This window comes from Oryza brachyantha, chromosome 8, assembly GCF_000231095.2.
Source record: "Oryza brachyantha chromosome 8, ObraRS2, whole genome shotgun sequence".
Taxonomy (NCBI): domain Eukaryota; kingdom Viridiplantae; phylum Streptophyta; class Magnoliopsida; order Poales; family Poaceae; genus Oryza; species Oryza brachyantha.
Window position 1 is genome coordinate 1,134,943 of NC_023170.2, and position 17,220 is coordinate 1,152,162.

Consider the following 17,220-nt stretch of genomic DNA (forward strand, 5'->3'; position numbering starts at 1 on the left):
CCAAATCATTTCCATTAAAGCAAAAAAAATTAAAATTTTAGATAAGCATAAGTGAAAAGATACCTTATGACTCATTTTCGTTAGCCTATCAAATATTTCTACAAGAAAATTTGGGAATCTACATATTGGGAAGGAGTTTGTGAAGTGTAGCACACTAGTGCGCACGAGGGGGAATCAGCACGCTGATTTGGTCAGAGGTTGCGCCTCCCAAAAGTCAGCAAAGATGGGCAGGCCTGATATTCAGATTCGGAGTCAAGGACTGCAGCTCTGCTCTACTTGCTCCTGTTCATGACTGCGACTTTTGTCTAATCCCCTCGTTTTGCTTAATGATTTCACTCGCTCGAGTAAAATATTTGCTCAAGCAACCTGAACATTTTGGTGTCCCGTGTTCAGATTTTTCACTGAAATAAACGAACTAGCTAGTGACAGTTTGTCCTTTGTCAATGGTACCATTTGAGTTGTGAAAAAAATGAAACTTGAAGAATCTTCATGATCGACTGATTGCTGCGATTGGTTGGAAGATCTAGTCACTAAGTACAATCAGTACGACGTTCTTGTTATCTTATCACTTCAGACAATTCTGCTCCATCTTCTGCTTGACCTTTGGTGTTCGAAGATTGTTTTGTTTGTACCGTTTGTGCGTGATTACAACGTATTGTTCAGTTGCATTTGGATGGCAGCAGCAAATTCTTCTTGATATCTACTGAGAAATACTACGATCAAGCATTCACAATGATTAATTGTCTCGTAATATATATGATTGATCAACGCAAAGACCAAATAGTTAACGGAGTTGACGAGAGAACAACGCCAATTGTAGGCTGCCGACTAGCTCGCATGAACGCCTGCCAGTTGCCACATATCATGCCATACACTTACATACGAATTTTCCAAAGAATTCAGCTCCCAATGGTCTCTTTGTATTTATTATATTGTACATATTTTGGCAGGTGGTACTAGTTAATTGGACAGACAATGTGGAGGTGTTGTGTACTAAAATTCAGACAGGTATTATGGGTTGTCAAACAGCTATGTGCTCTAGGTATTTACACCTAAATTTGGTACAAGGGGGATGTTAAATATTCTGCTACTGATGTATATTATAAATTAAATGGTTCTGTGACATATATATATATAAACTTTTAGGATTTGATTAAAGTAACACACCCATTCGTCCCCCTCTTACTATCCCAGATTCCCTCATTTTTCGCGTGCATGCTTTCCGAACAGTTAAATGGTTTTCCTAGAGGAAAGTTGCTTTATAAATCATATTAATCTATTTTTCAAAAATTTTTATAACTAATAATTAATTAATCATGCACTAATTTATTAGTGTAGTTTCCATGCAGTTATATATCCAACCGCCAAATGCAGCCGAAGTATTTAAGCTAACCTAGGCCACATTCGGCACTCCAGTTAAGATAACTTAACACCTTTTTTTTGCGTACACGCTTCCCGAACTGCTAAACAGTGTACTTTTTGCAAAAATTTTCTATAGGAAAGATGTTTTAAAAAATCATATTAAGTTATTTTATATTTTTTTAATAATTAATAATTAATTAATCATGTACTAATCTATTACTATATTTTTCGTGCCGGGTAAGCTAACTTATCTGCTCTCAACCGAACGCAGCCCTAGTGCAGGTACTTATCCTCTTATATTGCTAGCATGACTAAGCATGGCAATAGTAGACTGGTTTGTTAGTTGCCATCCAATTAACCTAGCTATGATATTCGTCTTAAAATATAAGTATTTATAAGTTGTTTAACGGAGATCAGAATTGAGAAAAAAAATTATGATGTCACTTAATAAATAAGGAATGTATAACAGTAAAAGGTTAGTTAGGGATAAAATGGAAATTTTTTAGTATAAGATTTGAATTTTGGAAATGTTTATATTTTAGGACAGAGGGAATAATATATAATGGTAGGTAACCTATTAGTAATTATCTTACTATGAAGCCAAATGAGACAACCTTATTGGTGATTTATTATAAAATCGGTTATTCGTGATGGGGCCTATTGATCATGCCAGTTATTTTCTGAATCAATTTAAATGTGATAATTTCATTAAAAATTGCATAGTTTCAATATTAATTAGTCCAATTTTTGTACCAATCAGGAACTGTTGTCAAGTGTTCCAAAGAAGGGCTAAGGAGTAATTGTTCTTAACTTTGTGGTCAGACAATTTCATATTCCCTATGTTCCAAGTCCCAAAATATTGCGTGTAAGTTTTTTACACGGTCTCCACTATTACATCTGGAATACTAATTTGTTTCATAATATCTTATCAGCGAACAAAAATTAACATAGCGTGAAAGTGTTTTTCAGATACGAATCTAACTATATTACATCCGTAACACTAAATATATAGTTATTAATTTAGTTATTACTTAAATACCGTAAATGTTAAAAAAATATTTGTAAAATTATGGACTCATTATCGTGACCCCCATGATGCATTGACGCTAGAGTGACGTGTAAATGTTCAATAAAAAATTTCAATATAAAAAACGAGACTAAATAATATCCCTTTCATGGTTGGGTGAGAAATGGAATCTAGAGAGGGCTCCTCGGTAGGCGAAGAATCTCCCACTAGGAATCTCGCTTTCTGTAGCCTTTTTTTTTGCAAGCATTAACATCTGATGGCCAATCAGCTCAAATATAAGTGGAGCCCCTCCCATCGCCTTGGAAATATGCTTCCCAGCTGTTCTCATCAACCGAAATTAACCCTCTCCATTACTCCCACCTTGCACAAGATTAGGATAAGGATAAACTTATGAGATTTGCTCAGGTGCAATAAAAAGTACCTCGAGGTACCGGTACCTCGAGGTACTAAATCGTTTTTCATCATTAATCTAGCTAAATAAGATGTGCCCTGTTAGATCCAACGATCAGAAATGATTTGGTGCTACAAGGTACCGGTACCTCTCGAGATACTTTTTGTTGGCAAATCTTTAAACTTATTGACCATGTAATTTCAGTTGTATCTTTCTAAAAGAATGTCCAGTAATATGGGTAGTGGAGTTGTGGATAATAAGCTGTAGAATAATAAACCAAGCAAATTATTATTATTATTATTACTACTACTATTATAGGTGAAAGTTTTATATCTTTGTTTTTAGTGGTAAAAAATGGAAAATTAACTATAACAAAAACCATCAAAATCAATTTTAAATTTGAGTTTCAAAATTTAAATTTTGGTTGTGGATGCGGAGCTGAGAGCCACCGCATGTTCATTCATGATGACGGCTTGATCTTTTATTATTTTTCTTAGGGAAAGTCAATAATGCTTTGTTAATCCTATCTATATAGATATTTATTTGAAAAGGTCACATTTTTCTACATCACATGATGTTTACATCAACTAGTAGTATTACATTAGGGGATACACAGAAGGTTGGATTTGTTCATGTAACCAAACAAGTTTATTTTCACCAGAACAATCTCTGTTGAAAGAAATAAAAAAAGGTAAAACAACAAAACAAATAAAAGTAAAACGAAAAGCAAATGTAGAAATGGCCATGAAGACGACCCATTATATATGAACTGTGTGCATTAAAGTTGGCATGAGCTTGCTACAGTTGGATATTGACAACTGCACATCATCTGTCTCTCCGTGTATTTTTTTTTACTACCCCCTTCCATAAAAAGAACATGACATTTGAGGGCATCGTGAATATTTATACTGTATATTTATCTTAAAGTATTTTGGAAAGGCCACTTGTGTGAAAGAATCAATAGAAATTTCTAGTCAAAAAGGTGTTCTAAGAGTTTGTCAATGCCCAAAACATCAATCAATCTGATATAGCAGGTAGTAATACTTTGTAACCTTTATGGCATTTGATAGTGGTAGGAACAAGAGTGTTTTTTTTAGACGGCTGTGGATAAACATGGAAGAGTACATACATGAAGCCGCCCAAAACAAAAACATCTCACGAATTTGAACACGATTTCAGACGAGTCAAACGGAATTTAAACACGTCATGTTGGAAAAACAAAATATTCTCCCGAGTGCTTGACCTAACCCAGAGAATTTCGGCGTACGTTACTGCTTAAACACACCACGAAATTCAAGCCAGTCACAATCTGTCTAAGAAAAACGCAACAAATAAGCCTCTCATCTGGGCCGTCCATTTTTCAGATCGAACGGACCCGAGAAACTGAAGCCAGCTGCAATCTCATCAAGTAAAAAAAAAACATAAACAAAAAAAAAATCATAAACAAGTCTCTCATCTGGGCCGTCCATCTCATCTTCTGAGCACTAATTCCCCCAAAATTTCCGCGCAATTAGCACAGCGCAGCAGCTGCTCTGGAGTCAACGGTCAACGGCCAATGCGTTAACCGATCCGGCTTCACCTTTGCTTGCTACGTTCACAAGCATTCACTCTCTCGTCTCTATAAGAAGACGGCGACTCTGCAGCTGTTGCAAGACCCTTCTCATTCTTCTTCTTCCTCCTCCTCCTCCTCCATTGATTGCCGGAGAGCTACGAGCAGAAAGAAGAGGTAGGAGAAGGAGGTCGGCCGGCCATGGGGACGCAGGTGGCAGATAGAGATAGCTACCCGCCGGCGCCGGTGAAGGTATTCTTATCTCTTAACATCCATCTCTGTCTCTGTGTGTGTGTGTGTGTGTGTGTGTGTGTGTGTTCTGAACTTTTTCATGTCTTCTTGATCTCACTTCTCTGTCCATGGCGTGCCTTGTCTCTATGTCTGCCTCTTTCTGCACGATCATGTCACTTGTTTATCGAAATAAAATGACAAAAAGGCAAATCCAAGAGTGTTTCTTAGAACCGTTTCTCCATATCGAAATTAAGATGATCTTCAGAGTGTTTTTTTCTTTTAAAAAAAGAATAAGAACAAGAAGAATAAAAAGATAAAAGTTGAGACTTGAGAGGAGATTGGAGCTGCGAGAAGATGGGAGATGGTGGCGGCATATGGCATGAAATGGACAAGCAAGCAAAGTTAGCCATGTAGTTGATTGAGATTCAGTTGATGAAAAGGGGACATTTTGAGATACCTTTGCACACGAGAAAGAAAAAAAAAAGCGTTCTTTTGGACGCCTTTTGCATGTAGATTCTCCCTCTCTGCCGGCATCGCATCTCAAGTTCTCAAGAGGACCCCACCATGAAGCCTCTTGGCAACACCTATCTAGGACTAGAAGTAGCACTACTCTGCTCTGCCCTAGTTCATCTTCTTCATGTGAAATAGAGATTGCAAGTTGCAACTCTCGCCTTTTATTTTTCTTCAGTAAGCAACAGCATATGAGGTGCAGTATTTATCAGTCTAGCCTATCATAGGATCGGTGTGATTTCTTCACTTTGCCTTTAACTGCAGAATTGTTTTTTCAAATCCTTCGTTTTCGAAAAGATATTGTTTCCAGGCTGTTTCTGTATCCCTGCCACTCTGTTCTTCAGTCCAGCTGTAAGAGTGAATTATCTCTGAATTTATTATCATGGTTAGAACTGCAACCTATTTTTCTTGCAGAAACTGTTTTTTTCCCCTTAGCCTTGTAGAAATTAAGTACGATACATACAAAGGTACTAACATGAAACAAAAGTGTCTTCTTCACATGGTCCACACGCCTTGTCTTGGACTATTGAGAAATCCTTGTTACTGCACTGTACATTTCCTGTTCTATATTTCGCTTTAGCTTCCAAGACCAGCAAATCCTGTCCAAAAAAATAAAAACCTATCACATGGAAATTTCCCAAGAAATTTTTATCACTGGCTAGCACTTAATATTTTTTTCCACAAATATCAGCTGCCCATGCTTAGGATGAGTCCTTGGCCATACTGTATAACACTGTACCATGTCTGGGACGCGGGTTCTTATATATTTATTTCGCAGGAAAATGTTTTTAAGATTAATTCCAGATGATGGGAGAGAGACATTTTAGGAATTTCCATCGCCCAACACAGTCTAGGAAAACATTATTTTGGAAGACTATTATACTCCTATGTAGTTCATTGGAATGGTCATCAGTTTCTGGCAAACTTCTGATAAAATAAAAATTACAGCTAACGAGGGGTCAGGCTGAATTAGTATAATAACCCATATGATACGCACGACATATGGGTTGATCCAAGCATATTAGCTAGACACAAACTCCAATAACAAGATCACAAGATGTTAGTTAAAAGATTGTGTATATTACAGCAAGTTGCTAATTGTCTGAAGAAATTTGGTGTTCTCTCCTCTAGTGTCCCAAGCCCTGTCTTAAGAATCACAGCTTTGTAATCTCAGCCTGGGTTTTGTATCTTCAAATCATTGATACATAATCATGCTCTCTAACCATGACCTGCTTCATATAAGAAAATATTGCTGTCGTTAGGTGAGCTCGGCATTGTAGGCAAAAAAAAATTCTATCCCCATGAGGTGTCCTCGATAAGCATCAGCATTGACTCTCTTGCAAAGTGGCCATGTGACAAAGTCAACTTCCAACAAGAAACGGAATCATTAGGGCAGTCTCATATTCTGCAATCTAATTTTCAAAGATGGCGTGTTATATCGAATTGAAAAGTCATGCCACTGATCTGTCACTTATCTACTACTGGTATGCCTAATGATATTGATTATATGAATATTTTTCAAAAGATAATTAAATTAAACTCCACCGTCCATATGGGAGCTATGAAAATCATGCCCGAATCACAGTACACAGTTGTCCATTCTAAACTTAGCCATTTTCTTCTCGTAAAAGTATATATTTGCAATGTCTCAATTGATAAATCAGTGCTAAAAAAGGCATTAGCACACATAAATATCCATTCTAAACTTAGCCATGCATCCTAGAATTAAGTGTTTACAAAATTGCCGACAGCGTTACAGTGCATTGAAATGGATAAGATTGAGAATAACACACCTAAAACTGAAAACTATTTAAAAGGTTACTCGAATGATACGAAATCTCGATTTTCGGAAACCTAAGAATGGAAAGTTTGAAATAGAAAATCATTGGCACAGTAAAGAAATTCCGTTTACGGAACAAATTAGTACATTTTTGAAGGTACCAAAAACCGAAAGTGAAAAATGCAAAAGATTTGAAATTTTTTTCCCGATTCGTCATGTGTCGATGCATAAAAAAGAGCTAAATTCACCAGAAGAAGAACAGTCTTTCCTGCACAGTGTTGCTTGTACTACTGCGAGATCAGTCATCTGTAGCAAAGCAAGATTGAATCAATGGCGAGAAAATTGCTGCAGGATACCCGGACCGAGCAGGAGAAGAAGATCGACGACTGGCTGCCGATCACGTCGTCGAGGAACGCCAAGTGGTGGTACTCCGCCTTCCACAATGTCACCGCCATGGTCGGCGCCGGCGTCCTCAGCCTCCCCTTCGCCATGTCCGAGCTCGGCTGGTAAACCACACACGCAGCTCCGGCCAGCTCCGGCCATCGCTGTTCATCTTCAAGTTCAGTCAAAATGAATAAAGATTGAAAATTTGTGTGATGATTTGATTTTTCAGGGGGCCTGGGATTGCTGTGCTGATCTTGTCGTGGATCATCACGCTGTACACGCTGTGGCAGATGGTGGAGATGCACGAGATGGTGCCCGGGAAGCGGTTCGACCGGTACCACGAGCTCGGGCAGCACGCGTTCGGGGAGAAGCTGGGGCTGTGGATCGTGGTGCCGCAGCAGCTCGTCGTCGAGGTCGGCGTGAACATCGTGTACATGGTGACCGGCGGCAAGTCGCTGAAGAAGTTCCACGACGTGATCTGCGACGGCGGCTGCAAGGACATCAAGCTCACCTACTTCATCATGATCTTCGCCTCCGTCCACTTCGTGCTCTCGCAGCTCCCCAACTTCAACTCCATCTCCGGCGTGTCGCTCGCCGCCGCCGTCATGTCGCTGAGCTACTCCACCATCGCGTGGGGCGCGTCGGTGGACAAGGGGAAGGTGGCCGACGTCGACTACCACCTGCGCGCCTCCACGGCGACCGGCAAGGTGTTCGGCTTCTTCAGCGCCCTCGGCGACGTCGCCTTCGCCTACGCCGGCCACAACGTGGTGCTGGAGATCCAGGCCACCATCCCGTCGACGCCGGAGATGCCGTCCAAGAAGCCCATGTGGAAGGGCGTCGTCGTCGCCTACATCATCGTCGCGCTCTGCTACTTCCCCGTCGCGCTCGTCGGCTACTGGGCCTTCGGCAACCACGTCGACGACAACATCCTCATCACGCTCTCCAAGCCCAAATGGCTCATCGCCCTCGCCAACATGATGGTCGTCATCCATGTCATCGGAAGCTACCAGATCTACGCCATGCCGGTGTTCGACATGATCGAGACCGTGCTCGTCAAGAAGCTCCGGTTCCCTCCCGGCCTGACGCTTCGTCTGATCGCAAGAACACTCTACGTTGGTAATGATCTCAACTCACCTCAAACATCTCGAGCTCTTGCCATGGCGGCAGCAAACTGAGAAAGAATGTCTGAAACCTGTGCAGCGTTCACGATGTTCATCGCCATCACCTTCCCGTTCTTCGGCGGATTGCTAGGGTTCTTCGGCGGATTCGCCTTCGCGCCAACCACTTACTTCGTAAGCTCACAGCCTCACACTGATACATCCATCCTCCATTGATCGCTGCGTTTTGATGGCTGGGAGATCATCAGAGTTCAGAACTGATTGGTTTGTTTGTTTGTTCGATTGTTTCTTGGCAGCTTCCCTGCATCATGTGGCTAGCAATCTACAAGCCGAGAAGATTCAGCCTCTCATGGTTCACCAACTGGGTAAGATCACACACAAACTTTTCACAATTTCACTCTTGTCTGAAATGAAAATGTCTCCGGTTGATCTTTCATTCTAATCTCGTTTCTGATGATCTTTTTCAGATCTGCATCATTCTTGGAGTGCTGCTCATGGTCCTCTCACCTATCGGAGGACTCCGGCAGATCATCATGGACGCCAAGACATACAAGTTCTACTCGTAGATTACATGTTCTTCATCATCGTGATCTCGTGTGGCTCGTGAACATACATTATACCAGCTACTGCAGAAAGTTCTTTTTGTAGTGCAACAAGGAAGAAAATAGTCGACATCACAAGTTCATACAATGTGGCTATCTACAACGATGATCTTTGAAACGTGTCATCTGTCATGCACCTGTCGTTAAAATTATGGGTTCATTAAAGAACTGCTGTGAATTGTGCTTGGGTTAATCATACTGTATTTTTTTTATCGTTCTACTATATTGTAGGCTGAACCTGGAGACAGTGTGCAGAAAGATAAATTAATGAGATGGGATAAGTACTGGTGTTGATTCTTTTGCTTTCCAGTTAACTGCGATTCTTGAAATTTTACCACATGTTGCGTCTTTCTTTTTTGGATCTACAACCAACGCTTGAAGCTACCTTAAGTCAAGTTCTAGTCCTAGCTACTCTCTTCCGGTTTGATAATTCCTATTATTTTGAACAAGATTAAGATCAGAGCTTTAAAAACTTTTAACCACCACCAATAATCTCGAAAAATTTTAGTTTTAAAATTTCATATTTCCTCTGTCCCAAAATAAATTTATTATTTTTTCAGTTTTTAGATATAATATTTGACTCTGTCTTATTTAAAAAATTATGATTAATATTTTTTATTGTTATTAGATGATAAAACATAAATAGTACTTTACATATGACTATTTTTTTAAGTTTATCTATTTTTTTTAAATAAAACAGATTTTTAAGTTTATCTAGTTTTTTTAAATAAAACAGATGTTCAACGAAATCGAAAAATAAACTTTTTTTAAGACAGACAGAGGTAGTATATTATAACAGGAAGATAGATTTTGAAAACTGCATCATTGTCAAATGATTTTTTTTTAAAAAAAAAACATCAATTGAGCACTTACGCTTCAACGACGAACACAACTTAAGTTTTCAAGCAATACTGATACAACAAACCTGTATTGCTATCAAACCTGAATTGCAAGACAATACAATGGATCATGAAGATAATGGTACGATCCTTGTATACTCGTATTAACCCGAGAATGGTACGATCCCTGTACACTCGTATTAACCCTAGAGTTTCACATAAATTAACCATGATTGTCATCTCCCACTGACAAAACCGATTGTCAACAAGACCTTTCAAATATATCTGTATCCCAATCCAAAACTAAGTTGATATCCACAGTAACACAATAGTTGCTTTCATCCGGGTGAAGGCTACTATGCACATGCACAATGGGCATTTTTACCAGATGGCCCACTTGTTCAGACAGATTAATCAAAGACACCGCTGAGGCAAGTTCTGAAAGAACAGGCACGAAATAGCTCAGGAAAATGTTTTCCATCTATCAGTCGTCCTTTTTGTACAGTTTTGAAGATTACATTCACAACAGCAAATGCCCACTAAAAAGCTATCTCAAAAATGGCCAATACATAAGGTGTTAAAGCCATGGAACCCCCACCCCCTCTCTCCCCTCTCTATCTCTCATCAAAAAGACCATCGCCCCCAAAACAACCCATTATTAGATCCGGAAAAGCACTTGTGGACGACCATTACTTCATGGCTGGCCATAGACTCATTCCAAGAAAGCTACACTTCGTTTGACAGTGACAGCATGACGGACTGGTTTCCCACACGCATTTGCCATTCCTATCATTTGGCTCCCAAAATTAGTGCAGTTCACAAAGGTCAGTGCAGACAGGAAGGTCACACTGTTCGTGCCAGCCATGCCTGACCCCCTCATGTATCCAAAAATGGTCTGTGTAAGATGTCAGTCTATTTCGCCCTCCTCAACATCAACTGTTGGTTCATCTGCAGACTCACCTTCCTCATCCTCTTCGTCATCATTTTTCATATAAAGACCAAGCTGTTCTAAAGGGTTACTGCCTAGTTGAAATCCAAGGCCTTCAGGCGTATGAGATGGACTCGTCTCACCAACCGAACTGGGAAACTGTTCACCTGTTGTAACTGTTCCGAGCATTTCAAGATCTTTCAAGAAGAGGTTTCCTTCATTGATGTCTACAGTTTTCTCCATCTGTAGAGTCAATAATATTTACACTAAGTATGTACGTTAACAGAGCATAGTGCTTCCAGTCAGAATCTCGTCCATTATTTACCTGTTGTAAGGCTTTACGAGCCGCTTCCCTCTCACGTTCTCTTTGGCGCTTAGCTTCTGCAGCAGCCTCAGCAGCAGCTGCTGCTTGAGCTCTCTTGCGAGCATCTTCAGCTGCTTTTGCCTCAGCTTGTAACCGAGCTCTCTCTGTAATGAAGACTCTGCCTCAATACACAGAACTGCACTTGGCTTATCAGCCAAAAAGTTATCAATTTCTTCTCACCTTCTCTACGTAACCTTTCAAGCTCCTCCATGTCATGTTGAAGTTTATCGGGGTCCTTTTTCGCAACCTGGTATTAATGAATATCATGTGAAGCTTACTAACAATGTCGTCGGCTAGAGCCCAGGCAACAATGCTCCCAATGAAAAAAAATTCAATACACACCTGATCAAGAGTTTTCTCACGAGCCTTAAAAATTGTATCAGCAAAGCGGTTTAATAGAACAGCAGCTCGGTAATTCTTTGCAGGGGGGGCCTGTTTCTCAGACACATTCTCCCCTGAAATATTTGTCGATGAAAATTTGTAAGGGAACCCATTTTTTTCTAGCAAAGAGGATTTGGACAGTAAATGAGACAAGAAAATCCATGCTTACCCTCATCGTCAGCAGAAATAGGTACAGGATCACTACTTTGTTCTGGTGGATTAGATGTGTTCAATGGATCTGCAATCATAGAGGAAGACGCTGAAGTAAACTTAAAACAAAACTATGCATAAAAATTTAAGCAGACGTGAGGCCTTCTTGAATCTCACTTGTTCCTATAAATTTTCCAATAATTACGACAGTTACATCAAGTTCAAATGCTTTACAAAAGATATTCAAATGAATTGATCAAACCTAACACATACATCCAGTAATCAACCTGTGTGCAATAATATCTGGATACACGATCTCCCAGAAAGTGTGATATTTGGTGGGATAATAAGGGTCAAATTTGGCTCTACTGTTCTACCCGCCTACACCCAACCAGGCACTACACATCAAAATTCAGTCTACATCAACTACTACTACCTCCAACTGCTTGGCATGTGATAGTCAAAATGAATTCAGCAGTGAGCCAATTTTTCTATACAGAATAATGGACCTGGCATGTAAGCTGATCACCACAGCTTGAAATTTGGTCTGTGCTAAAGACAGCCAGGTTGTCTTAACAAATTTATTGGCCAGCATGGATTCAATAAAATGCATAATGTTGTACCACTTAGGATCACTTGAGATATTAGAAAATAATACTCCATTTGCATGTTCAGCCCAAAAGAACAGAAATAGGCTATTGGTGTTAATGCTTAAAGGATGGACTGTGCAACGTTATCAAGTGTACTCAGACCCAAAATTCTAATGTAAGCACCATACCGTTTTCCTGATCCATCACAGATTGTGTGTTGTCCTGCATGTGAAAAAGAGGGACCATTGAGAAAACTCAACTCATGTCCCAAAATTCTCAAAACATTCACTATCCACAAGATATTTTAGATAGGCACCTTGACCCCACTTGTTGGTCGAGGAACACTGACATCCAGATCACTTCCAGAAGAGCTACTTGAATCTGAATCTGAAGAGGTAAATCAGAAAAGAAAACATCACTGCATTGGACATGAAAGTATAAAGGTAGGAAAAATGAAAATGAAGCGAAAAAGAATTAGCAAGGGTACCAAGGTATATAGGCATGTTTCCTTTTAGGATTGCATCCAGCAACTTTTTAAGTGTTGTCTATCAGTATTTATATGAATATTTATATATTGGGATTACAAAAGCTGATATATTTAGATTTTTATTAAAATGCATTTCTATAATACTCTGGTTTCCTAGGATTTAACGATATATTACTGGTGTTATTGGTCAAAGTTGCATTTCCGAGGCCATATCAATGTCCAAGATATCACTTATTGTGATTAGAGGAAGAATCATAAGAAGAGGAAGCTTAGGCACCTCCAGATATATTATTGGATTTAAGTATTGATGTTTCAGAGGTGAAATTCAGTACACTAGCACCAGAATTGATGGATATAAAGACGTTAATAATAATCTGTTGTTCCAGTACAGAATGACCATTTAGACTAGTTATTTACATGGAATAGAAAAGTGTTATATGTTCCCTCTTTCAAAATGTAATGCATACTTGTTCAAGACTAGCATGAGTCAAAAAATGGTGTTTGATAACATTTACAGAATGACGCAGACAAACAAAAGGGGAAAGAAGGAGGAAATACTCAGGTCTTATAGTCCATATCCAAGCAAACATATGTTCAAGGTATGTGACCATCAATATGAACAAAGAGAAACATGAATTGTGGGATGTCATTGAGGATCATGAACATGCCATATTAATCTGAGAGATTGAATTGCAAAATTAAATATAAAAGAAACACAGAATTTTCTGAAAATCTAAATACTGTATAAAATTATATCTCATTTTCTTCAACAAGTTGTTATTTATAAGGGATGATTACCAACTTGCACCTAAAGTGAAGTACTGAACAGTCCAAAAGAGTTAATGCCAAAAACATTGCAATGCTTGCCCACTACATGATTGTTCAAGTGAATTTGCTTGTCCACTTTTGCGGCACATACACACAAGAATTAGGTTAGAATACACTAATGCTATAAATAACACTCAGCATATTAAACATCAGGATGAGTATGAACTAAACATGAAACAGACAGTTCAGACATATAAACAAGATCTCAAGTTAAGGTGTTGAACTTCCATCCATCCATTTTGTAAACTATATACATGTATAGAGCAAGTACTAAAACAGCATCACAGAACAAGGATAACAGTTTCAACAAGGCCATCAATTTGTCATGCAACATGGCATAGAATGTATATCATATCTATCCTATCATAGTTGTTTTCGTCATTCATCATATTAAAATTGTTGCACACTCTCCATATCAGGAAGACAGGAAGTATAAAAATCGAAAATAAGAAACCTATCATGAGTGCTCTAATAGACTAAATTGCTATATGGCCAGGAGTAGACTCTACTAAAGTCATTAAGAGAATAAGAATGCCACTGCAAAAAAGATCAGAAATCAGTCTTTTGCTGTCAACATTAGCATTGTAAGGGAAGGTTACAAACCAAGGCTGTTGAAATAATGTTACTGAACTCAGTATCACAGAAGTGAAGACAGAAAGTTATGACTGTAACTACTGAAGATAAAACATAATGGACTGCATAAGCATACATACCACTGGAGGATGATTCTGACCCACCACTAGAGCTGCTAGAAGTGCTATGCTTGCTGCTTCTTTCTGGTGCTTCACTTTCAAGTACTGCAGGAGGATACGTATCATTCCCATCAATATCAACATCTTCTTCAATGACCTCATTGCCTACAAACATGCATATAAAAGCTCAAAATGATAAACAGCACTAAGTATCATAACAAAATAATGAATGAGATATCCACCTTCATGATGCACTGATGAGTTGCTGACTCCATATTCACTTTGAAACTGCAAAACAGATTGGGAAACGGTAATCAGTTAATTGACCGATGAAAAGTTGATATGTATAATACAACAGAACTCACCTCAACCTCACAAGGCTCATCTTTTGTAGGGTTTCCTGACTGATTTACACTATCATATTCATCAAGAAGCTTTTGTAGTTCAAACAATGTACTATCACTGAGGGCATTCATATCAAGCTCTAACTCATCTTCTTCACCCTCATTATCATCAGGAAGGCGGCTCCTTATGAAATCAACAATATGATTTGGAATCAATCCACCATATGATTGAAGTCTTACGCTTAGCTCATACTTTTGTTCGTCTGTCATAATCTCCTTAGAAGTCTGTACCACTTGAGCATCCTCAATCACCTTTTCAGCTTCTACTACAGGTATTTCAAGAGCATCCTGAACCAAGGGAGAGGCTTTTCTCTTCTTTGGTTGCGAAACTGGCTTAGTTGCAGCATTCTCTTTTGTAAAGATATCTTTCTTGTGTGCACCTTTCGTTGAGTGTTTTTTCTCAGAAGGGTAATCTTGCTCAATGGTATCTTTCTTAACTGCACCCTTTTTTGATGGTTCTCTTCTTACAGAGAGCTTATCATCTAGTGAAGGAAGCTTCTTTTCGATAAACTTCCATCTAGTTTCAAAAATTTTTCTCAAAGTTTTGGCCATTGAATGAACATCATTATTGATTGGGTTATAAGTTGTAGCATTGTCAAAGGTAAGCCTCATATCTGCAGCAAAATCCCAAGGTGTAGAGTACATGCCTGCATTCAACTTTTTCTCAATGGTACCCAAATCCATTGGCTTCTTGATTATGTCAAAATAATCAGGAATGTTTAACTTGACAGGATCAACTGGCACAACAAACGGAGTAGACCACTGATGCTTGAAGAGGTTCGTCAGAAGGTTGCTACATTGTCTAAACGCTTCTGCATAGTTGGCTGACCTGACCACAGGTGGGGCTGCTGATGGTGGCACTCCTCTGTCAGACTGCACTGAATTGCTCCGCTTAAGCTTCCCATTGCTTTTCTTTGCAAATACATCTCTAGAAGCTGATGCTGCCCCATTCATACTCACCGCAGTCGGCCTCGAAAACAGCCTACTCTGGAGGGCCTTAACCTGCTCGAGCTCCTTACGGAACCTCATCTCGAGGTCCCTTTTATCCGAAGACGACATCCTCGGCAGCATGAAGACATCCCGTGGCACATTGAACCCCGGAAACTCTCCCCCATCCTCTCTGCTCGGGATTCCGCATTTCCTCTTCGGTACAGCACACGAGCTCCCTGAATCAATCCGCTCGGGGCTCCCGACACAACCCTTCGACTCCCCCACCGTCTCCACGCCGTGCCGGTAATCCGGCACGAAGCCGAGAGGGTGGCCCTTGGAGAACTTCTGCGTCTTCCCCATCATTGCGCGCAACCCGCCCGCCACCCCCGCCTCTTCACAACCGATGCGCCGCCCGGGCAGGAAATCCACCAAAATTCCTCAAAACCTAACCCTAACCCCTGAAGGGAGGGTACCTTATTCCACGGCCGCCACCGAGGAGGCGGCGCGCCCCCACCAAAACCCTCGAATCCGGGGGCCCGAAGCAGCTCCGATAGGCACCGCCCGCCCCCACGGCCAGAGAACGAGCGAACTCACCGACCACCGCCGCCGCAGCAGCAGCAGCCCCACCACACCACCACCACCCCCACCCCCAGCCCCCGCCGCCGCCGCCGCGAGATCTCGAGGCGTTCCCGCAGCGGCACGCACCCGTGGCGCCGGCGCACCGCCCGCCGCGGCGGCGGAACCCTAGGCCTTCCTCCCTCGCGCGGGGGCGCGGGCGAGGAGGCGGCTAGGCTTACGGCGGCTTCGTCTCCGCCTCTCTTTCTCTCTCTCCTCGCTTCTGCTCCCCTCCCCCTCCCCCTCCTCGCGAGCTTTGGAAAGGCTCGGCTCGAATCGCGACCGAGAGGGAGGTGGGCCCATTTGTAAGCGGCGGTTCTAGGTGTCCGCTCGGTGGCTGATCTGTGGGGTCCCCGGTGATGCTGGGCCCACCTGGCAGTGACCGTGGACGGGATTGGGGTGTGGGGCTGCGCGGCGTGTTGGTTTGGGAGGGGATATCGTGGGCCGTTGGATCTCTTGCGGGTGGACGGTGATAGGGACGGTTCCGTGTCCTCAGGGCTAGGGCTTCGTGCCGATTTGCATTGTGTTACGACTAGGATTATTCTGCAGATTATACGCATATGTTTTTTCGAACAGAATTATATGTTTTTTTATAGTTAAACGATATATTTTTAAAAAAATTATAAATAAATTTATTGTTTCACATATTTTAAATTTATAGTAGTTAATTTTATCATTTACACTTAAATAACTATAAAAAAATAGAATATTTTTTTATCTTTTATCTTCCATCTCCGAAACTTATCTTAATTTCTAATTTCTATGTACAACCATAGAAAAAATTCAAACGTAGCGTTGTTTTTATTAAATAAAGTTTAATTTATATTAAACTTCAAGATTTAAGTCTTCAAATTCTACACCTTATAGCAAGGACAAAGGGTTCAAAGATAAAGTCCAATATAAACTCTTGTCTGATCTACTTCAGCAATAAAATTTTATTTTATAATCGTAAGTATAAAAATAGAGTTAGATATGACAAGAATCGACTGTAAGTCGTCATCACGTTATCACGGATAACAACAACCATTCTCTCTTCCCAATGTCACTAAATTTACCTG

At 40.4% G+C, this 17,220-nt stretch overlaps 2 protein-coding genes across 2 annotated transcripts; one reads left to right on the top strand and one right to left on the bottom strand.

Annotated features, from left to right (window-relative positions):
* The first annotated feature begins 4,426 nt into the window (after positions 1 to 4,426).
* Positions 4,427 to 9,263, top strand: LOC102702488 (lysine histidine transporter 1-like). Its single transcript, XM_040526849.1, has 6 exons — positions 4,427 to 4,581; positions 7,202 to 7,356; positions 7,464 to 8,350; positions 8,435 to 8,526; positions 8,649 to 8,717; positions 8,820 to 9,263. The coding sequence occupies exons 1-6, from the start codon at positions 4,531 to 4,533 to the stop codon at positions 8,916 to 8,918; spliced, it is 1,353 nt and encodes a 450-aa protein (XP_040382783.1). The 5' UTR covers positions 4,427 to 4,530; the 3' UTR covers positions 8,919 to 9,263.
* A 962-nt stretch (positions 9,264 to 10,225) lies between these two features.
* On the bottom strand, positions 10,226 to 16,412 carry LOC102701012 (transcription factor GTE9-like). The gene is made up of 10 exons (XM_006659019.2): positions 14,579 to 16,412; positions 14,456 to 14,501; positions 14,235 to 14,378; positions 12,523 to 12,593; positions 12,395 to 12,428; positions 11,636 to 11,704; positions 11,428 to 11,540; positions 11,266 to 11,332; positions 11,047 to 11,189; positions 10,226 to 10,964 (listed from the first exon to the last, which is right to left on the bottom strand). Exons 1-10 carry the CDS (start codon positions 15,908 to 15,910, stop codon positions 10,701 to 10,703), a joined length of 2,283 nt encoding a protein of 760 aa, XP_006659082.2. The 5' UTR covers positions 15,911 to 16,412; the 3' UTR covers positions 10,226 to 10,700.
* Positions 16,413 to 17,220: the final 808 nt, after the last annotated feature.